At 46.6% G+C, this 22,792-nt stretch overlaps 2 protein-coding genes across 2 annotated transcripts; both read left to right on the top strand.

Annotated features, from left to right (window-relative positions):
- The first annotated feature begins 9,960 nt into the window (after positions 1–9,960).
- On the top strand, positions 9,961–11,456 carry LOC147981644 (uncharacterized). Its single transcript, XM_087514030.1, has 2 exons — positions 9,961–10,393; positions 10,672–11,456. Exons 1-2 carry the CDS (start codon positions 9,961–9,963, stop codon positions 10,716–10,718), a joined length of 480 nt encoding a protein of 159 aa, XP_087370156.1. The 3' UTR covers positions 10,719–11,456.
- A 6,533-nt stretch (positions 11,457–17,989) lies between these two features.
- Positions 17,990–22,465, top strand: LOC125526726 (BRCT domain-containing DNA repair protein). The gene is given in 9 exon segments (XM_087514026.1): positions 17,990–18,201; positions 19,068–20,598; positions 20,691–20,960; positions 21,102–21,182; positions 21,773–21,881; positions 22,000–22,066; positions 22,155–22,170; positions 22,172–22,241; positions 22,244–22,465. Coding segments are annotated over 8 exon segments (2,160 nt in total). The 5' UTR covers positions 17,990–18,201; positions 19,068–19,089; the 3' UTR covers positions 22,282–22,465.
- The last annotated feature ends 327 nt before the right edge of the window (positions 22,466–22,792 follow it).

Below are 22,792 nucleotides of genomic sequence, written 5' to 3'. Positions count from 1 at the left end.
TGCTCCATTTTGAACTACTTCAAAATCTTGTCAAGGTATGTACTCATTGAAAAAACTTATCAAGCGTCTTGATCTATCTCTATAGATCTTGAAGCTCAATATGTAAGCAGCTTTACCGAAGTCTTTCTTTGAAAAACTCCTTTCAAACACTCCTTTATGCTTTACAGAATAATTCTACATTATTTCTGATCAACAATATGTCATTCACATATACTTATCAGAAATGCTGTAGTGCTCCCACTCACTTTTTCGTAAATACAGGCTTCACCGCAAGTCTGTATAAAACTATATGCTTTGATCAACTTATCAAAGCGTATATTCCAACTCCGAGATGCTTGCACCAGTCCACAGATGGATCGCTGGAGTTTGCACATTTTGTTAGCACCTTTTGGATTGACAAAACCTTCTGGTTGCATCATATACAACTCTTCTTTAATAAATCCATTAAGGAATACAGTTTTGTTTATCCGTTTGCCAGATTTCATAAAATGCGGCAATTACTAACATGATTCGGACAGACTCAAGCATAGATACGAGTGAGAAGCTCTCATCGTAGTCAACACCTTGAACTTGTCGAAAACCTTTTGCGACAATTCTAGCTTTGTAGATAGTAACACTACTATCAGCGTCCGTCTTCCTCTTAAAGATCCATTTATTTTCTATGGCTTGCTGATCATCGGGCAAATCCATCAAAGTCCATACTTTGTTCTCATACATGGATCATATCTCAGATTTCATGGCCTCAAACCATTTCTCGGAATCTGGGCTCATCATCGCTTCCTCATAGTTCGCAAGTTCGTCATGGTCTAGTAACATGACTTCCAGAACAGGATTACCGTACCACGCTGGTGCGGATCTCACTCTGGTTTACTTACGAGATTCGGTAGTAACTTGATCTGAAGTTACATGATCATCATCATTAGCTTCCTCACTAATTGGTGTAGTAGTCACAAGAACAGATTTTGTGATGAACTACTTTCCAATAAAGGAGAAGGTACAATTACCTTATCAAGTTTTCTACTTTCCTCCCACTCACTTCTTTCGAGAGAAACTCCTTCTCTAGAAAAACTCCGAATTTAGCAACAAAAGTCTTGCCTTCGGATTTGTGATAGAAGGTGTACCCAATAGTCTCCTTTGGGTATCCTATGAAGACATATTTCTCCGATTTGGATTTGAGCTTATCAGGATGAAACTTTTTCACATAAGCATCGTTGCCCCAAACTTTAAGAAACGACAATTTTGGTTTCTTGCCAAACCACAGTTCAGATTGTGTCGTCTCAACGGACTTAGATGGTGCCCCTTTTTAATGTGAATGCAGCTGTCTCTAATGCATGATCCCAAAACGATATTGGTAAATCGGTAAGAAACGTCATAGATTGTACCATATCCAATAAAGTACGGTTATGACGTTCAGACACACCATTATGCTGTGGTGTTCCAGGTGGCATGAGTTTGTGAAACTATTCCACATTGTTTTAATTGAAGACCAAACTCGTAACTCAAATATTTGTCTCCACGATCAGATCATAGAAACTTTTATTTTCTTGTCACGATGATTTTCCACTTCACTCTGAAATTCTTTGAACTTTTCAAATGTTTCAGACTTATGTTTCATCAAGTAGATATACTCATATCTGCTCAAATCATCTGTGAAGATCAGAAAATAATGATACCTGTCGCGAGCCTCAATATTCATCGGTCCACATACATCAGTATGTATGATTTCCAACAAATCTTTTGCTCGCTCCATTGTTCCGAAGAACAGAGTCTTAGTCATCTTGCCCATGAGGCATGGTTCGCAAGTATCAACTGATTCATAATCAAGTGATTCCAAAAGCCCATCATCATGGAGTTTCTTCATGCGCTTTACACCAATATGACCTAAACGGCAGTGCTTCAAATAAGTTGCACTATCATTATTAACTTTGCATCTTTTGGTCTCAATATTATGATTATGTGTATCACTACGATCGAGATCCAACGAACTATTTTCATTGGGTGTGTAACCATATAAGGTTTTATTCTTGTAAACAGAACAACAATTTATTCTCTTACTTAAATGAATAACCGTATTACAATAAACATGATCAAATCATATTCATGCTCAACGCAAACACCAAATAACACTTATTTAGGTTCAACACTAATCCCGAAAGTATAGGGAGTGTGCGACGATGATCTTATCAATCTTGGAACCACTTCCAACACACATCGTCACTTCACCCTTAACTAGTCTCTGTTTATTCTGCAATTCCCGTTTTGAGTTACTAATCTTAGCAACTGAACTAGTATCAAATACTGAGGGGTTGCTATAAACACTAGTAAAGTACACATCAATAACATGTATATCAAATATACTTATGTTCACTTTGCCATCCTTCTTATCCGCCAATCACTTGGGGTAGTTCCGCTTTCAGTGACCAGTCCCTTTGCAGTAGAAGCACTTAGTCTCAGGCTTAGGACTAGACTTGGGCTTCTTCACTTGAGCAGCAACTTGCTTGCCGTTCTTCTTGAAGTTCCCCTTCTTCCCTTTGCCCTTTTCTTGAAACTAGTGATCTTGTCAACCATCAACACTTGATGTTTTTCTTGATTTCTACCTTCGTTGATTTCAGCATCACGAAGAGCTTGGGAATTACTTTTGTCATCCCTTGCATATTATAGTTCATCACGAAGTTCTACTAACTTGGTGATGGTGACTAGAGAATTCTGTCAATCACTATCTTATCTGAAAGATTAACTCCCACTTGATTCAAGCGATTGTAGTACCCAGACAATCTGGGCACATGCTCACTAGTTGAGCGATTCTCCTCCATCTTTTAGCTATAGAACTTGTTGGAGACTTCATATCTCTCAACTCGGGTATTTGCTTGAAATATTAACTTCAACTCCTGGAACATCTCATATGTTCCATGACGTTCAAAACGTCTTTGAAGTCCCGATTCTAAGCCATTAAGCATGGTGCACTAAACTATCAAGTAGTCATCATATTGAGCTAGCCAAACGTTCATAACGTCTGCATCTGCTCCTGCAATAGGTCTGTCACCTAGCGGTGCATCAAGAACATAATTCTTCTGTGCAGCAATGAGGATAAACCTCAGATCACGGATCCAATCCGCGTCATTGCTACTAACATCTTTCAACACTATTTTCTCTAGGATCATATCAAAATAAACACAGGGAAGCAACAACGCGAGCTATTGATCTACAACATAATTTGCAAAATACTACCAGGACTAAGTTCATGATAAATTTAAGTTCAATTAATCATATTACTTAAGAACTCCCACTTAGATAGATATCCCTCTAATCCTCTAAGTGATCACGTGATCCAAATCAACTAAACCATAACCGATCATCACGTGAGATGGAGTAGTTTTCAATGGTGAACATCGTTTATGTTGATCATATCTACTATATGATTCACGCTCGACCTTTCGGTCTCCGTGTTCCGAGGCCATATCTATATATGCTTGGCTCGTCAAGTATAACCTGAGTATTCCGCGTGTGCAACTGTTTTGCACCCGTTGTATTTGAACGTAGAGCCTATCACACCCGATCATCACGTGGTGTCTCAGCACGAAGAACTTTTGCAACGGTGCATACTCAGGGAGAACACTTCTTGATAATTTTAGTGAGAGATCATCTTATAATGCTACCGTCAACCAAAGCAAGATAAGATGCATAAAAGATAAACATCACATGCAATCAATATAAGTGATATGATATGGCCATCACCATCTTGTGCTTGTGATCTCCATCTCCGAAGCACCGTCATGATCACCATCGTCATCGGCGTGACACCTTGATCTCCATCGTAGCATCGTTGTCGTCTCGCCAATCTTATGCTTCCACGACTATCACTACCGCTTAGTAATAAAGTAAAGCATTACATCGCGATTGCATTGCATACAATAAAGCGACAACCATATGGCTCCTGCCAGTTGCCGATAACTCGGTTACAAAACATGATCATCTCATACAATAAAATTTAGCATCATGCCTTGACCATATCACATCACAACATGCCCTGCAAAAACAAGTTAGACGTCCTCTACTTTGTTGTTGCAAGTTTTACGTGGCTGCTACGGGCTTTAAGCAAGAACTCATCTTACCTACGCATCAAAACCACAACGATAGTTTGTCAAATAGACTCCGTTTTAACCTTCTCAAGGACCGGGCATAGCCACACTCGGTTCAACTAAAGTTGGAGAGACAGTCGCCCGCAAGTCATCTATGTGCAAAGCACGTCGAGGGAACCGGTCTCGCGTAAGCGTACGCGTAAGGTTGGTCCGGGTCGTCTCGTCCAACAATACCGCCGAACCAAAGTATGACATGCTGGTAGGCAGTATGACTTGTATCGCCCACAACTCACTTGTGTTCTACTCGTGCAAATAACATCAAACCATAAAACCTAGGCTCGGATGCCACTGTTGGGGAACGTAGTAATTTCAAAAAAATTCCTACGCACACGCAAGACCATGGTGATGCATAGCAACGAGGGGAGAGTATGATCTACGTACCCTTGTAGATCGCAACGGAAGCGTTGACACAACGTAGAGGAAGTAGTCGTACGTCTTCTTCCCGATCCGACCGATCCAAGCACCGTTACTCCGGCACCTCCGAGTTCTTAGCACACGTTCAGCTCGATGACGATCCTCGGGCTCCGATCCAGCAAAGCGTCGAGGAAGAGTTCCGTCAGCACGACGGCGTGGTGACGATCTTGATGTACTACCGACGCAGGGCTTCGCCTAAGCACTGCAACAATATGACCGAGGTGAAATTTGGTGGCAGGGGGCACCGCACACGGCTAAGGAAAGATCTCAATGATCAATTGTGTGTCTATGGGGTGCCCCTGCCCCCGTATATAAAGGATGGAGGAGGAGGAGGCCGGCCAAGGCATAAGGTGCGGCCAGGATGGGGAGTCCTACTAGGACTCCAAGTCCTAGTAGGAGTCCACCAAGAGGGGAGGAAGGGAGAAGGAATAGGAGGAGAAGGAGAGGTGGCCGGCCCCCTTTTCCCTAGTCCAATTCGGACCAAAGGGGAGGGGGGGCGGAGCAGCCTTTTTCCTCTTCCCACTAAAGCCCATCAAGGCCCATTACTTCTCCCGTAACTACCCGGTACTCCGAAAAATACCCGAATCACTCGGAACCTTTCCGATGTCCGAATATAGTCGTCCAATATATCAATCTTTACGTCTCGACCATTTTGAGACTCCTCGTCATGTCCCCGATCTCATCCGGGACTCCGAACTCCTTCGGTACATCAAAACTCATAAACTCATAATATAACTGTCATCGAAACCTTAAGCGTGCGGACCCTACGGTTCGAGAACAATGTAGACATGACCGAGACACGTCTCCTGTCAATAACCAATAGCGGGACCTGGATGCCCATATTGGCTCCTACATATTCTACGAAGATCTTTATCGGTCAGACCGCATAACAACATACGTTGTTCCCTTTGTCATCAGTATGTTACTTGCCCGAGATTCGATCGTCGGTATCCAATACCTAGTTCAATCTCGTTACCGGCAAGTCTCTTTACTCGTTCCGTAATACATCATCCCGCAACTAACTTATTAGTTGCAATGCTTGCAAGGCTTAAGTGATGTGCATTACCGAGAGGGCCCAGAGATACCTCTCCGACAATCGGAGTGACAAATCCTAATCTCGAAATACGCCAACCCAACATCTACCTTTGGAGACACCTGTAATGCTCCTTTATAATCACCCATTTACGTTGTGACGTTTGGTAGCACCCAAAGTGTTCCTCCGGCAAACGGGAGTTGCATAATCTCATAGTCATAGGAACATGTATAAGTCATGAAGAAAGCAATAGCAACATACTAAACGATCGGGTGCTAAGCTAATAGAATGGGTCATGTCAATCAGATCATTCAACCAATGATGTGGCCTCATTAATCAAATAACAACTTTTTGTTCATGGCTAGGAAACATAACCATCTTTGATTAACGAGCTAGTCTAGTAGAGGCATACTAGTGACACTCTGTTTGTCTATGTATTCACACATGTATTATGTTTCCGGTTAATACAATTCTAGCATGAATAATAAACATTTATCATGATATAAGGAAATAAATAATAACTTTATTATTGCCTCTAGGGCATATTTCCTTCAGGTAGAACCGCGTGTAGTCGCCGCCGTCGTCGTGGTCGTCGTCGCCGCCCCCGCTCCCGCCTGCGCCTCCGTCGTCCCTGCTGCATCCCTCCCCTGGTTGGCGCGGCGGGTTGGACGGTCCGGGGGCGTCGTCGTCGTCGTCGCTGTCGAGGACCACGACGCCGTGCTCGTCCTCGCGCCCACGCTTGCGTGCGGCGATCTCCTCCAGGGCCCGGCACTGCCGGACCATCTCGTCGCGGAGGTAGTCGTCCCGCGCCCACCGCAGGGCGTCCTCGTCGGAGATGCCGCGCCGGGCTATCTCCTCGTACTCCGCGGGGAGGCCGCGCTCCGGCTTGGGCTTGACGAGGACGAAGCGGCCGGTGGGTGGGGAGGCGTTGGCGCTGCCGATGCGGACGCCAGAGCTGCGCGTGCGGGCACTGACCGGCGTGCCCTGGGGCTCCGGCTTGACGGGGCGGAGGCAGGGCAAGCCGCCGGACGACGAGGAGGACCCCCCGGTCTCCATGCGCCTCGGGGTCCAGGAGCTTCCCCGGCTGCGTGAGAAGGACGGGGGATCGGGGTACTCGAGGCGCGGCGTGTTGCCGCCCTCGATGTACTCGAGGACGCCCTCCAACGTGCGCCCGGGCACGCCCCACCACCGGCGCCAGCCGTTGGAGTTGAGCCTGCCGGAGGGCTCGACGCCGTTGGTGGCCTCGAGCTGCTCGGTGTGACGGCGGCGGAAGTAGGGCTCCCAGAGCGGGCTGTCGGGGACGTACCGTGGCCCCTCCCTCGCCGCCCGCGGTAGGGACGCGCGGATGCGTGCGATCTCCGCACGCCGCGCCGCCCCGGTGGGTGGTGGTGGCACCGGCACGCCACCGGCGCTGATCCTCCACACGCCGGGCAATCGCATGTCCGGCGGGACCGGGTACCCGGCCTCGTAAAGGAGGCGAGCCTCGTCTTCGTGGAGATGGCGGCGGCCGAAGCCGTTCGCCGCCGCGCCGTCACCAGGGAAGCGCTCGGCCATGGGTGGAGACGGCGAGAGAGAGGAGAGGGAGAAACGACGGTGAGAGAGAGGAGAGGGAGGAACGACGGCGGCGAGAGAGTGTGGTCGCCGAGCACGCTGGTGCGCGTCTTATATAGGCCGAGACGCTGCCCGTACGCGTGGCCGTCGTGTGTACGCGTGGCGGGCGAGGGAGGGCGAGGGACGCGCGTCGTCCGGCCTTCACTGGGCCGCCCGTGAGGCATCAATGGCGCAGGCTGACCGGCGCGGTAGCGCAGCAGCTTTGGCATTGATTTGCCGCGGGAAACGAGGCGATGAGGACGACGAAGGGGCGAGAAGAGAGCCGTGTCGCTGACGCGGCGGGCCCGCGGCTTTTTCGCGCCAAAAAAGTTCGCCCGGCGCCCCTGGGCGCCCCCCAGCGCGCCGGGTTCGGCCTGGGTCCACTGGCGCTGTTTTCGGCCCAGGCCGACGAAAATCGGGCTCCTGGGGGCGCTACTGGGCCGATTTTTCGGCGCTGGCGCAAGAAAAACGCCTGAGAAGGCCTTCCTGGGGGCGCGGCTGGAGATGCCCTCACCTCCACACCACGGAGGAGGCCACCGACGTTTTGTGGTGCCATGACGAGAAGCCGCCGAAGCAAGCAGATCTGATGTGTGATGGCCGGATCTGGAGCATCACGCGCTGCAGCCATGGGAGGGAAGTCCGAGGGAGCTTCAGATGGTGCTAGCCGAAGACGGAGTGTCGACGAGGGAGGAAAAGAGAGAAGGCAAAGGCCCCACCGCCTCGTACCACCGGAGCCTTTGCCCATGCGGCGTTGACTCGCGGTGACGAGGAGGACATAGTGAGTGGGGAAGTTAGCGGCGGCCACGGCTGAACACCTCCCGAGTCACCCTAAGGACGACGTGGGTGCCAACTCTCAGGGTAGAACTCGCTTAATTAGGCCGATGGATCGCTAAAGAAATCTGTCAAATTTGTTTGCATCTTAAAAATGGGGAAGAATTTCGCTTCTCCAGCCTCTGCATCAATTAAAGATGCATACAACAATTAATCATGAGTACCCGAATTTTTATCTTAATAACCAAGCCTGGTTCTCTAGATAAATTGCATGAGTATCAGGAAAGGCTGGTTCTCAAAAATAAAAAGGAACCTAAATTCGCCTCCATGAGGATTTGAACTCAGGTGTTGGATTTGCACATCCACTCCCCCAACCAGTTGAGCTTGGCTCACTGCCAAAAATATATATGATGATCAAACTCAGTCTTAGTGAAGAACGTTCCAAATTTTGTTAGCCCCAATACCAAGACTAAACACAGTGGATACATTGCGCGTGGGGCTGGGGAAGCATCGACATGAGTCCCATAGTGTGCATTGCACGCCTGGCGTGGCGGAGTTATACAGTCTGCATGTCCATATGTTGGCGGTGTAACCTCTGTTAGAGTTATAATATAAGTCATGTATCCCTTTATATTTATCCCGTTGTATAAGGGGTTTCCTGCATATGTTCCACACCTGTACATGTATATATATATCGGCCTATGGCCTCATGGGAATACAAGTTGCCTATTCCTAACATGGTATTAGAGCTAGGTTAATTTTTTCGCACGCTGCAACTCGTGCGTTCAATCCCTCCTCTCCAGATCGATCAAGAAATAAAGTATTAGGTGCGACACGCACCTATTGCTATCCATCGGCGCCTCGTATTGTTTCGCGTGTGTGCGTGAGTTCCCGGCGAGTTGCTTCAGCGATCAAGGAGCCGGCGTGATTGTTTCGTACGTGCATGTGCATGTGCATGTACTAGTTCACGTCAAGAATCCATTGACCAGCTTGTTTGCCTGCTTGCTCCTTGTATACGTACGCGTGTATCTCAACGGCCGAAAACACAGGTCATCGGAATTGCGTCGTACAAAGTATGTCGGAAACACCTCTCCCGATCGGCGATCGAAGCAGCAGGCCGCAGGGGGCGATCTCTCTCCTCTCCCGATCGGTGATCAAGCTGCCGCTCCCGCTCGATCTCTGAATCACATCGCAGGCCTCCATCAATCGCTCGAAGGCCGCCTCAGGATCGCTCGGTCTCATCTCTCGCTCGCAGGCCCGACTTCGGATTCCTAAAAAAAAATGTCTGCTGCATCGGGCTATGTCGCTGTCCCTCGCTGTCCGGTGATCTTTGATGGTACTAACTACACCGAGTTTACTGGCTTCATGCGCATTCACATGCGTGGCATCCGTCTTTGGGGTGTTCTTTCTGGCGAGGTCTGCTGTCCGCCACGTCCAGTTCCTCCGGTGGCCCCTACTCCGCCAACTCCATCGGTTCTTCCTACGGATGCTAATCAGGCCGCCAAGGATGCGGCTAAGGTTGCTGATGAGGCTGCTGATCGTGCTTATGATGAGAGGGTTTTGGCTTATGAGGAGGCTCTTCAGACGTATCATTGTGCTCTGTCTGTTTACACCCAGTGGCTTGATGATGATGCTCGTGCTGCAGCTGTTCTCACTGCTAGTGTTCTGCCTCAGTTTGCTTCTGAATTTCTGGGTCTTTCTACTGTCTTTGAGATGTGGACCCGTCTGCGTGAGCGCTATCAGCCCTCTGGTGATGCCTTATACCTCTCTGTGATCCGTCAGGAGCATGCTCTTCAGCAGGGTGACTCTACTGTTGATGACTTCTATGAACAGAGTTCTGCTATCTGGCGCCAGCTTGATTCTCTCCGTAGTGATGGGTGTCGTACATGCCCCTGTTGCCAGGCTGTCCAGGCCAATTTGGAGTTTCGTCGCGTCTATGAGTTCCTGTCTCGACTCCGTAAGGAGTATGAGCCCCGGCGTGCTCAGTTGTTTGCTCGTGGCCGTATTTCTCTCATGGAGGTGCTTTCTGAGATTCGTGCTGAGGAGACTCGCTTACGTGGTGCTGGATTGCTGGAGGTTCCCTCTGTGCTCGCTACTCGTGCTCCTACGCCACCTGCTCCACCGACCCCTTCTCGCTCGAGTGCTCCGCCGCTCTTGCCCACTCCTTCTGGAGGCTCAGGTCGCCCCCGTCCACATTGCACCTATTGCAACAATGATGGTCATCTTGAGTCTCAGTGCTACACGAAGAAGAAACACCTGCGCAAGGCTCGATCATCATCTTCAGGGACTTCGTCATCTACCTCGACAGCTTCAGCCATTGCTTTGACTGAGCAGGATATTCTGAGACTTAAGCGTCTGCTTGCCGCTTCAGGCTCTTCCTCGACGGGTACTGCCGGTTCTGTGACTGATGCTTCCCGCACTGAGCAATCACCCTCTACACAGTCAGGTACATCCCCATGGGTTCTGGACTCTGGAGCTTCTTTTCATATGTCTTCTCATTCTTCCACTTTGTCCTCTCTTCGATCACTGGATTCTCCTATTCATGTCTTCACTGCTGATGGTACTCCACTTTCTGTTGCTAGTAGAGGCAATCTTACTACTCCTTCTTATTCTGTTCCTGATGTTGCTCATGTTCTTCGACTTACCATGAATTTGTTTTCTGCTGGTCAACTTACGGATTCTGGTTGTCGCGTCATCCTTGACGTTGACTCTTGTTCTGTCCAGGACCGTCACACGCACACTCTGGTTGGGGCTGGCCCTCGCCGCCGTGATTCTCAGGGTCTTTGGGAGTTGGACTGGCTTCATGTTCCTTCTGCTGCCACCACCATCGCCAGTTCTTCCGCTTCTGTCGCCTCCGTCACTGGTTCCTTCCAGCAGTGGCATCATCGACTTGGTCATCTGTGTGGTTCTCAGTTGTCTTCTTTAGTTCGTCGAGGTCTTCTGGGGTCTGTCTCAGGAGATGTCTCTTTAGAGTGTCAGGGTTGTCGTCTTGGCAAGCAGATTCAGTTACCATATTCACATAGTGAGTCAGTGTCTAAGCGTCCTTTCGATTTAGTCCATTCTGATGTATGGGGTCCGGCCCCTTTTGCTTCGAAAGGTGGTCATAAATACTATATTATTTTCATAGATGATTTCTCTCGTTACACATGGCTTTATTTCATGACTTCTCGTTCTGAGGTGTTGTCTATTTATAAGCGTTTTGCTGCCATGGTTCATACTCAGTTCTCTTCACCCATTCGTGTTTTTCGTGCTGACTCCGCTGGCGAGTATATCTCTAAGATGTTGCGTGGTGTTCTTGCTGAGCACGGGACTCTCTCTCAATTCTCTTGTCCTGGTACTCATGCTCAGAATGGTGTGGTTGAGCGAAAGCATCGACATCTTCTTGAGACGGCTCATGCATTGATGATTCCTGCCTCTCTCCCGCCTCATTTTTGGGCTGAGGCCGTCTCCACATCCACCTATCTTATCAATATACAGCCTTCTGCTGCTCTACAGGGTGGTGTTCCTTTCGAGCGGCTTTTTTATTGTTCTCCCGATTATTCACTGCTTCGCTCGTTTGGTTGTGTTTGCTATGTTCTTCTTGCCCCTCGCGAACGCACCAAACTGACCGCTCAGTCTGTTGAGTGTGTCTTCTTAGGCTACAGTGATGAGCATAAGGGCTATCGTTGTTGGGATCCTATTGGTCGTCGGATGCGTATTTCTCGAGATGTGACTTTTGACGAGTCTCGTCCCTTCTACCCACGCCCATCTTCCTCGACTTTTTCAGTGCAGGATATCTCTTTCCTCACTTTTCCTGACTCACCTATCACCCCCGCCGAGACTGTACCTCTCCGTTCCACTTCCTCTCCTTCTCCACATCTAGTTGATTTGCAGCCACCATCCTCCCCGGTCTCCTCGCCTAGCATGTCACCGGGTTCTCCACCTTCATCTCCGGTGACTTCCTCCCCGGTCTCCTCTCCCAGCCTGTCACTGGATTCTACACCTTCATCTCCGGTGACTTCTTCGTCGCCACCCCCTGATTCTACCTTGCCGATTCCTCCTTCTATTATTCCATCTTTTCCTCAGCATTACACTCGTCGTCCACGACCAGTCGATGCCTCTGTGGATGGGTCGTCATCTTCCTCTCAGCCTACTTATGGCTTGCGTTCTCGTCCTCGTCCGCCTGTTGATCGCTTTAGATTTCCCACCGCTGGTGCTGCTGTTCTTGAGCCGACTTCTTACCGTCAGGCTGTTGTTCATCCTGAATGGCAGTTTGCGATGGCAGAGGAGATTGCTGCTCTTGAACGCACTGGTACCTGGGATCTTGTTTCTCTTCCTCCCGGAGTCCGTCCGATCACTTGTAAGTGGGTCTACAAGGTTAAGACTCGCTCCGATGGTTCTCTTGAGCGTCACAAAGCTCGTCTTGTGGCTCGTGGTTTTCAGCAGGAGCATGGTCGTGATTACGACGAGACTTTTGCTCCTGTGGCTCATATGACCACTGTTCGTACACTTCTTGCCGTTGCCTCTGCACGCCACTGGTCTATATCTCAGCTTGATGTTAAGAATGCCTTTCTTAATGGTGAGCTGCGTGAGGAGGTGTACATGCAGCCACCACCTGGGTATTCTGTTCCTGATGGCATGGTATGTCGTCTTTGTCGCTCTCTCTATGGCCTTAAGCAAGCCCCCCGCGCCTGGTTTGAGCGCTTTGCCTCTGTGATCACTGCTGCTGGTTTTTTAGCAAGTGCTCATGATCCAGCATTGTTTATTCACCTTTCTCCTCGTGGTCGGACTCTTCTTCTTCTTTATGTTGATGACATGATCATCACGGGGGATGACCCCGAGTATATTTCCTTTGTAAAGGCACGTCTTAGTGAGCAGTTTCTTATGTCTGATCTTGGACCTCTTCGCTACTTTCTTGGGATTGAAGTCTCTTCTACCTCTGATGGCTTTTTTATATCCCAGGAAAAGTATATCCAGGATCTTCTTGCTCGTGCTGCTCTTACTGACGAGCGCATTGTTGAGACTCCTATGGAGCTCAATGTTCACCTCCGTGCTACTGATGGTGATCCTCTCCCTGACCCGACGCGTTATCGTCATCTTGTTGGCAGTCTTGTCTATCTAGCTGTCACTCGTCCGGACATCTCTTATCCGGTTCATATTCTGAGTCAGTTTGTCTCTGCCCCCACCTCGGTTCACTATAGTCATCTCATTCGTGTTCTTCGATATCTTCAAGGCACGATCTCTCACCGTCTATTCTTTCCTTGCTCCAGTTCTTTACAGCTCCAGGCCTATTCGGATGCTACGTGGGCTAGTGATCCTTCCGATCGCCGTTCACTTTCTGCTTACTGTGTTTTTCTTGGTGGTTCTCTCATTGCCTGGAAGACGAAGAAACAGCTTGCAGTTTCCCGTTCGAGTGCCGAGGCTGAGTTGCGAGCAATGGCTCTTTTGACGGCAGAGGTGACTTGGTTACGGTGGTTACTTCAGGATTTTGGTGTTTCTGTCACTACACCGACTCTGCTTTTATCTGACAGTACAGGTGCTATTACCATTGCACGCGATCCTGTGAAGCATGAGCTCACCAAGCATATTAGTGTTGATGCTTTCTATGTGCGCGCTGGTGTGCAGGATCAGGTTATTGATCTTCAGTATGTGCCTTCCGAGTTACAGTTGGCGGATTTCCTGACGAAGGCTCAGACTAGAGCACAACATGGCTTTTATCTCTCCAAACTCAGTGTTGTTCATCCACCATGAGTTTGAGGGGGGGTGTTAGAGTTATAATATAAGTCATGTACCCCTTTGTATTTATCCCGTTGTATAAGGGGTTTCCTGCATATATTCCACACCTGTACATGTATATATATATCGGCCTATGGCCTCATGGGAATACAAGTTGCCTATTCCTAACAACCTCCATCATTTTCTTCCACCTCTGCATCAACCAAGCACTACCGTGGGGCAGCATCTACTATCAGCAGGGTGCTTGGGCAGAAGGCAGCGGTTGAGGACCGCATCATTGTCGTTCTGCTAGCATGCTGCTAGGGGATGTGGCCTAGGTGAAACTAAAAGAAAAAGTGTTTTTCTTCTATGGTTTGCTCTTTTCTAGTCTCTTCGTGTGGATATTAGATCACGTTACTACGTCTGATGATGTTTCTTTTGTAAGTAGTTCAAAAGATGTGTCTGCCGGTCGCATTGTTGCAGTTCTTCATAATTTTTTCTTGGTTTAGTGCGTATTGGACAAATAACCGGTAAGCATTTGCAGCAGGGATGCGAATTTCCTGTGAATAAACTTAAGCATTTGTGTTGGACACGTTCCATTCCTGATCTGACATTTTTTTACTACCAATATTGCTTTGCATACTTGTACTACAACGCAGGTACATGGAAATTCATAGAACAATGTTGCTATGTCGGATACAGAAAATGATATTTGTTATTGACAGTTGAGTTGGGATGTAGCTTAAAATGTGTGGTTCAGCCAAGATAAGGCATGGATGAATATTATGAATGAAATATATTTTTCGGTATATATTATATGCTAAGACCATAAACCGAACAACCTTAATGTTGAGATTTCATTTGTACTAAATGTTAGTTCACATTTAATTGATGGATGGCTAACTTGGTCACCACCTTCCAAGGTCCACACATGACTTGCCCTTATAAAGGTTGTGTTCCCTCTCTATTAGTTTTCTTGTAGCCTCCTAAATATGTTACTACTAGTGGACAAAGTAAGGAGTTGACGCGAGACACAAGGAGAGAGAGAGAGAGAGAGAGAGAGAGAGAGAGAGGAGGGAGGGAGGGAGGGAGAGAGCAGTGTGGTGGGAACAATGTGAATGGGAGGCATGAAGGAACACTTCTCGCACCATTGAAATGGATGTAGAAATAGTGGGTAGGAGGACAAAAGTGTGTTCTTCGAGGGCGGCAACAATTGTATTACTTTGCCTAACGATGGACTAATCATTCTCATGCTTTTTGTTCTTTCGGCCCTTGATGGATTGTAATAAAAGTGGCACCTAAACTACTTGTGAACTACAACCTACAACCTACATACCACCATAGAAAAAGCCAGTAAGACCAGTTTTTCCACCCCATAGCTAGGCTTCTCTGCAATAATGTTCTCATCATGCCCCACATGGCCTAGGCTTGCAGCCAGGGCCTAGGCCTCTTGGGGTGTCCGTGTGGAGGCTCTGGAGGTCGGTTCATGCTCTTCTTTCGCCGAAAGAAAGCTAATTTTTGAGAAAAAATACACTTAGAATTTCAGACCAATCGGATTTATGGATCTCTTGATATTTAAGAAATAGTGCTTGGCCACAGAAACAGTACCGAAAAACAAAGAAATGGAGAGAGAAGATATCCAATCTCAGATGTTCTCTCGCATCTCCGGGAGCCATGGAGGCCAAGGACCAGAGGGGGAAACCTCTTCCTATCTAGGGGAGAGGCCATGGAAGACAGAAAAGGAGGGGAGCCTCTCTCCCCTCTCTCCCGGTGCCGCCAGAGTGCCACTGGGGAATCATCACTGTGGCAATCGTCTTTATCAGTGTCATCGTCTTCACCGAGATCTTCATCACTTTCCTCGCTCTCTATTAGTATTAAGTGGTCTACTCTCCCGCAACCCACCATAGTCCCCTACTTGAACATGGTGTTTGATGCTATGATTATTACCCAATGGTTTCTTGCATCTTCTTTTTGTCTGAGTCAATTGTTGTTGTCCTATTCATAATTGGTGAATTGCTATGATTGGTTTGAGTTGCATGTTGTTATGTTATTGTCCCATGGTCCCCATCATATGAGCACACGCGTGGAACCTGCCTTAGGTTATTAAGTAGTATGTTGATAAGACTATGCATAGGCCGGCCAAAGTGAATTGTCGAGGCTGGGTGTAGAAATTGATGCATATGGGGTTGAAGGGGGGGGTTTATTAATGCTATGGTCAGGTTTATCTTAATCAACTTGTTAGTAGTTGCAGATGCTTGCTAATAGTTTCAATCATAAGAACGTACGATTCCAAGTACATATAGTATGTTAGCAAACGCCTCTCCCACATATAAAATTGCAATGATGATAATCAATTTAGTGACTTAGTTGATTGCCTAGGGACAATTCCGCACACCATACCACCACTATTCCACACTCACTACTTGTATTATATTGTGTTATATTGTACTTTTACTTAGGTAGCACCTAACTTTTATTCCTACGTTCTTTAGTATCTAGTAAACATATCATATTTTTACGTTCTTTAGTATCTAGTAAACCCATCCTTTCTAGATAAAGCAAACATTTGGTATATGTAGGTGTGTATGAGTGGCAGATATGATCTGAGCGAATACCAATCCTACCTTTAGCTTCTTGTGGGTTCGACACGCCATACTTTCCACCTCCATCATTGTGAAGTGCTACGACAATTCCTTGCGCTTAGGGATTATCAAGAGCCCTAATCATAATACTAAGCATAGTGGATAAATTGTCTTTGGGTTGTGGAAGAGTCGGTACGAGCCTCATGGTGTACAAGCACATCAGGCGGAGAGCGGAGTTCTGCAATATGCATTTCCATGACAGTGGTGTCACCTCCATCATTTTCTTCTACCATAGTATCAACCAAGCACTGCCATGGGGCCGCGCCTACTATTAGCAGGGCGCTGCAGAAGTGGGTTGGGTTGAAAAAAGCATTATCGTCGCTCTAATAGCATGCCGCTAAGGGGGGTGCCCTAGGTGTAAGTCAAAGAAAGAGTAGGTGTTGTCCCTCAGTGATTTGCGCTTCTAGTACCTTTTTTTGCGTGGATATTTGATCAGGTCACTACGTTTGATGATGTTTCCTTTCTAGTTCAAAATATGCATCCGCCTGCCTTGCTATTGCAGATCTTCATGCTTTTTCTGGTTAGCGTGTATTGGGTAATTTATATCCATGAATTTGCAAGAAGGATCCCTACTTTCTTGTGAACAATCTTAAGCATTTGTGTTAAACACGTTCCGTTCCCAATGTGGCAATTTCTACTAGTAATTTTTCTTTGTGTTTTTGAGATACGACATAGATAGATGAAAATTCACAGAACAATTTAGCTAAGTCTGGTGCACAAAATGATTTTGTTTGTTGACAAGTGACTGTGGGGGGTAGCTTAAACTGTGTGCTTTCGCCAAGGTAAGACATGGATGGATATTATTAAGAAAATACTCTCTCTTTTTTTATTTATTATGTCATATATGCAAAGACCATAAATCTAAGTACCTTAATGTTGAGATTTCTTTTTTTCTAGATGTTAGTCCGGATTTCATACAGATGGATAGTTAATGCGGTCAACAACCTTCCATGGTCTACGCATGACTTGCCCTTATAAAGGTCACATTACCTTTGTATTACTTCTCTTGTAGCCTCCTAAATATGTTAGTGCTAGTGGCCAAACTAGAGAGAGAGAGAGCAGCTACAATGGGTTGGGCGGTATGAATGGGAGGCATATGGGAACAATTTATCTCACACAACGAGGTTGAATGTAGCAAGATTCAACCGCTATGTTGAGGACATAAGGACAACCCTACAACGTGGAGTCCTCAGTCCTACTGTTGCCTGACGATCGGCTCATCTCTTTCATGGTCTCCATTTTGGCCTTGTTGGCTTGGTTCAGGTCGTTGGTGCTTGCATTTTGCTAAATTTATCTCAGTTTTTTAGGCGATATTCATTCAGTGAGAGTAGACGTCTCCGTCAACTGCAGATCCGTCTGTGATGACTTCATCGGTCTTAAAATGATGTACCAGCTAAGTTACTTGTACAGACTAACTCACGAAGGTAATCAAACACATGAGTTATTTTAGTGGAAAGCGGCACGCATTTCGGATTGTAGGTAATGGTAACATTTCATTATTTATCCCTGCAAAAAAAAACAGTTCATTATTTATTTTCGTCCTAGAAACTCCACCAAATGCATTATCGGAAAAGACATTATCATTTTCGCTCCAAAAGATTTCACCACGGCGCGATGTTTTTGGCTTCTACAGCACACTTCCCCTCCACCCTTTCCCCGTGCGCGGGCTTTCTTCCCTCCCACTGGCCCCCTCCCCTCCCTCCCCCCACCCGCACCGCTGCCGCCGCCCCCGTACCTTCGTCGCCGCCGACGCCTCGACCCCGTCCCAGCCCGCGCTCCGACCACACGGACCCCCGCGCCCCTCCGCCTCTCACCCGCGTCGCCGCCGTCGCCGTCTCCCGCTCTCCCTCGCCGGAACATCGCGTTCCCTGCTGCCGCGACTCCGCCCCGCCACTCTCGCCGGCCGTCGGGCTCCGAGGTACGAGGCTGTTCTCCATCCGACCATTGGTTAAATCCTGCCGCCGTTCGCCATCTCTTGGTGCGCGCCGCGCCGATCGATTTCTGGGTTCGCGGTTCTGGTGCCGTCGAGAAATTTCGTGCTGCTGGTTTGTAGGATGCTGAAGTCGCCATGTTCCTCATCACTGTCCGATTCGAATCCGGGAATAGATGCTACTTTGATTTACTCTCTGCGCTACGGATGCCTATTCCGCGCCGTGGACAAGGACTGTTGCTGTGTTTTAGAGGAAATAGCGCGCGTGCAACTGATTGCAGTACCGTTTATAGCAATATAAATAAGCTTTTAGTCACTGTGATGCATATCTGAAAGTGATCTTAGTGGCAGGCTGAACGATCCGAAATCCACATTATAGATGCAAATTCTGATATCCACTTTCTTTTTGTGCGAACACTGTCTAATCTGAACCTGACATTGTTTTAATCCTTGATAGTGGCTATGAACCACTGGTCACCTCAAAATTCTGTCTATTGGCAAGCTCTGCTTGCAGTTGCCTGTGTTGCCCTCATTCTCAGTATCCCTGAACAACTCAGCAGTCAGCACAACTCATTTACACTCCTTGTGTTCCTACATTCTCTTTAAGTGCATTTGGGCCTGCCTATACTGATTGGATACTTTGGCATCCCAAATATGTTATGATCACCATTCATTCTGTGTTGCTGTAGTATTCACATTTGGGTGTCTGTATATGAATTGGATACCTTGCCGTCCTAAGTATTTTATTACCATTCCAATCAATTTAATCTGAGGAAATTTCAGTACCAGTTCCGTTCCCTTGTTATTTTAACAGTTTCGCTCTCAGATAATGATCTATATAGTGTTGGTAACAGGGACTTGCTTACAGCACGAGCAATGACTGCTCCAAGAGAACGTGCAAGGTTGGAGTACCTTAATTCGCAGGAGCCAGGAGATGCATCACAGGCCAGTGCTTTTGATATTGTGGATAGGCTGCTAGTAGAAGATGACATGGAAGCTTCTCAGACAATAACCGTTGAGCAGATAAGTGCGACAAAGTCACCTCCCACTTTAGGCTCAAAAGTAGCTCAGTTCTTGGCTAAAAGGGTTGACCACAGCTACCCACTTGAGAAGGCAGCTGTTTTTGACTGGTTGGATACTCCCAACCTTGATGACTGCATAAGTGGTAACATTTCCAGGGAAAATCCAAGAGTTCATGTCAAAAATCGTTTGGACTCCCAGGGATGTGGTGGCTATGGATCAGGTACCAGGGCTGGGGCCATGCTAGAATGTATTGATGAGGACTTGGGCATGAACTATCTGAAGAAACCAGAACCAGTTGGTGCTACTGAAGATTCATATGCAGCATATGATATTGGGCCAAACACTCAAATGGCAGCTGAAGCGATGGAAGCACTGTTCAATGGACCAACTGTCAGTTCTGATGTCAGGGAGCATGAACACTTGGAAAACACTTTGGGAAAAGAAAACAAAGTGGATACAATTTGCTCAGTAAACTTGCTAGTTCAAGAGCAAAAGCTAGCCTGCTTACCTCAGAGCTCAGGGGGAATGACATCGCAACTCAAGCAACTCAAGGTAGACCACATGGGAAGACCAAGGGGTGAAAGTTCAATCCCTTTGACGAATTGTCCCAGTAAGTCAAAAACAAGGAGGAATGCAAAACAGATGACCGGGAAAGCAAAAAGAAGCACGGAGAGTCGGGTTTCAAGAGGAGCCATAAATGATGAGGTGTCAGATGTAATCATGGGATCTGGTGCAGAGGGATCAAACAGTCCCTGTTTATTAGGTAAAAATGCTGTAATCCACCCTAAAAGAAAGAGAACATATACATTTACCTCAGGAAGCTCAAAAGTTGGGTTCAAGAAAGCTACCAGATCAAGTGCAGACAGAGCCGAAACTACCGAAGTAACAGAGTTACCAAGAGCAAAACCAGCAAGCGTATTTGATCCTGATACCATAAAAGGCATGAAATTGACCCACAAGTCTTCTTCAGGTAATCTTAAAGCATCAGCTACAACAACTCGGAGCAAGGTGAAAGGAGTTCAGAAAGAAGCTTCGGATACCAATCAGCTTGAAAGAACACTAAGCGCTGAACTGAAAAAACAATCAACATCTGAACAGAAAGTCAGTGACTCTTGTTTGGCGAATAGAGTACCACTGAGAGAGTTAAGAAGCACAGAGCCCCAATCTAAGGCACATACATCAAAGAAGCCACTGAAAAGAGGCCTTCTGAAATCACCAGCTTCCAGAGAGCTTGCTAGTCTTTTTCGGAGTGAAGCATCTCCGGTTCTGCAATCAAGCAGGCGAAGAAGGAGAAATATGTCCACAGTCCGTGTTCTGTTCAGCCAAAGCATGGACAGCGAAACCATCAAAGATCAAACAAAGGTAGTTCATTTCATCATCTGCATATACTATACACAAGTAACTGAAGATAGCTTGATGTTCCTCACCTTTTCAATTTTTTTGGACATTGACAGATATTGATGCACTTCGGATTACCAGTGGCAACAACTATTTCAGAGGCTACACACTTCGTTGCTGAAAAGTTTGCTCGTACAAGGAACATGCTAGAAGCAATGGCCATGGGCATACCTGTAGTCACACCATCATGGCTTGAGTGCTGTGGAGAAGCAAGGTGCTTCATTGATGAGAAAAAATACATAATGAGGGATACAAAGAAGGAAAAGGAGCTACGCTTCAGCATGCCCGTCTCACTAAGCCAAGCCTGCAAAAAGCCACTGTTAGAGGTTAGTGTCTAATTTTTTAGCATTGAAATTTCTGATCAAATCAAAATAGGAAAAAATAAATAGTGGCAGAGGACAATTGTATAATCATAATATCTTAGAAAATTTATTGTGATGTTCATTTATCCCTGAAATCCATTGTAGGGTAGAAGAGTACTAATCACGCGAAATGCTAAGCCTAGCAAGGAGCTTCTGAAATGTTTAGTAGTGGCAGCTGGTGGCAAGGTATGCAACTGGTTATCCTACATCCTTATCTTCCAAAGAAATTGGTTATCCTACGACTATCCATGACAATGTCCCTTCTCTGTTGGTAGTGATCCGCATGATGTTTTGGTTTGCAGTAAAATTTATATTACCCTTTGTTGCATTCATTTCTTAGTGTCAGTTGGCTTCTCCACTGTCTTCCAGTGTGAGTTTAATGTTCGAATAGATATACTAATTTTTCGATCTGATGAATTGTCCAAGTGAGTAATTTTTTATCAATTTTTGGCTTGTTATGTAAATTGCACCAAACATTCTGAGACCTTATGATTGCATTGCAGAATAAAAAGAAATCTGTAAGCTACAGAAGTATGCTACAGAGCCAAATTGCAACCCTGTATCTGCTACTTGTAACATTGTGTTGTTACCTGTGTTGAATTCTGTTTTCTTGACTTGGTTCTTTCCTCTTGATGTGCACCTGTGTTGCGATGAATTGATTGATTGCCAGTTTATTTTTTTCACTGCTGTCATGGATACAATTGAAGGTCTTCTAGACATCATTATCGTTTTTTATTAACTTGCTTTTATGCTGATTATGTTTGCTGGCTTGTCAGCTATTGGAGAGGATCACAGTGTCTATGATGAAGAATAAGAATTTGGAAGGAGCCTTTGTAATCTCTTGTGAACAAGACGGCAACATCTGTTTACCGTTCATTAAGAATGGTATTTACCAATACACTGGCGCCACATGCCTTTTGTTCTCTAAGTTATTTCTTCTGTGCTTTCTCCATGTCTCAAATTTATGGATCAATTCTGTAATTCTCTGTTGCCACTGTTGCAGGTTTGGGAGTGTTCGACTCGGAGCTTTTGCTGAATGGTATTGTGGTCCAGAAGCTAGAGTTTGAAAGGTATGCTGCCCTGGCGCTCCTCTGATCCTAGTACAGTTTCTGTTTTATGAAGAGCCAACTGAACTGAACATCTGCGTGTTTATTGCAGGTACCGCCTTTCCCATGATAAAATGTGAAGCTTCTGCGAGGTCCGGGCCACTGACCTGCAATATAATGAACACTTCACTCCGTAAATATGTCCACGCTCTCCTGTAGTTACTGATGTGATCCCATGAACACACTTCTTTTTGCTAGTAGAAGCGAAACTCAACCTGTTCGCACAATCATGAGATGTGCCATTACTCGAACGGCACATGTTGTGAATTCTGCTTGATGATGCTTTCCGCATAGCTTGGATCGTGTAAGGATTTAATTACGTGGTGAACATGTTGATCATGAAGCAGCAAGGGGTGTTTTTTCCTTGTGTTTTTCTTCTTTTTTGTTAGGTCGGCACGCACATCCACACACCACAGCAGTGACAAGCCCACAACCACACAGCTGTGCGAAGCAACCAAGCACCAAGTATTCCCTAGCTCATTTCTCTTGCCTTGCCTTTGTCATTCAGGGGATATCTCATGCTTTCCTAGGGTGTAGGCAACATCGGTTTGAAGCACACAGCTGTTCTATCATGATTGGAGTGAATGTATGGATCTTAAAGGCGTGAGACATTACTTTTTACTAGGATGGCAGGCAGCGGCGCGCCCAAGTGACCTACTCCCTCCGTTTCAAAATAGATGACCCAACTTT

Source organism: Triticum urartu, chromosome 3A (assembly GCF_056163025.1).
Source record: "Triticum urartu cultivar PI428250 chromosome 3A, HENAU_Tu73, whole genome shotgun sequence".
Classification (NCBI taxonomy): domain Eukaryota; kingdom Viridiplantae; phylum Streptophyta; class Magnoliopsida; order Poales; family Poaceae; genus Triticum; species Triticum urartu.
This window is presented reverse-complemented; position numbering and strand designations above follow the sequence as displayed.

Coding starts and splice junctions, on each gene's coding strand:
- LOC147981644 (XM_087514030.1), top strand. CDS start 9,961: ATGGAGGTGCTTTCTGAGATTCGTGCTGAGGAGACTCGCTTACGTGGT. Junction 10,394..10,671: donor ATCACCCTCTACACAGTCAG/GTACATCCCCAT, acceptor TGTTCTGTCCAG/GACCGTCACACGCACACTCT.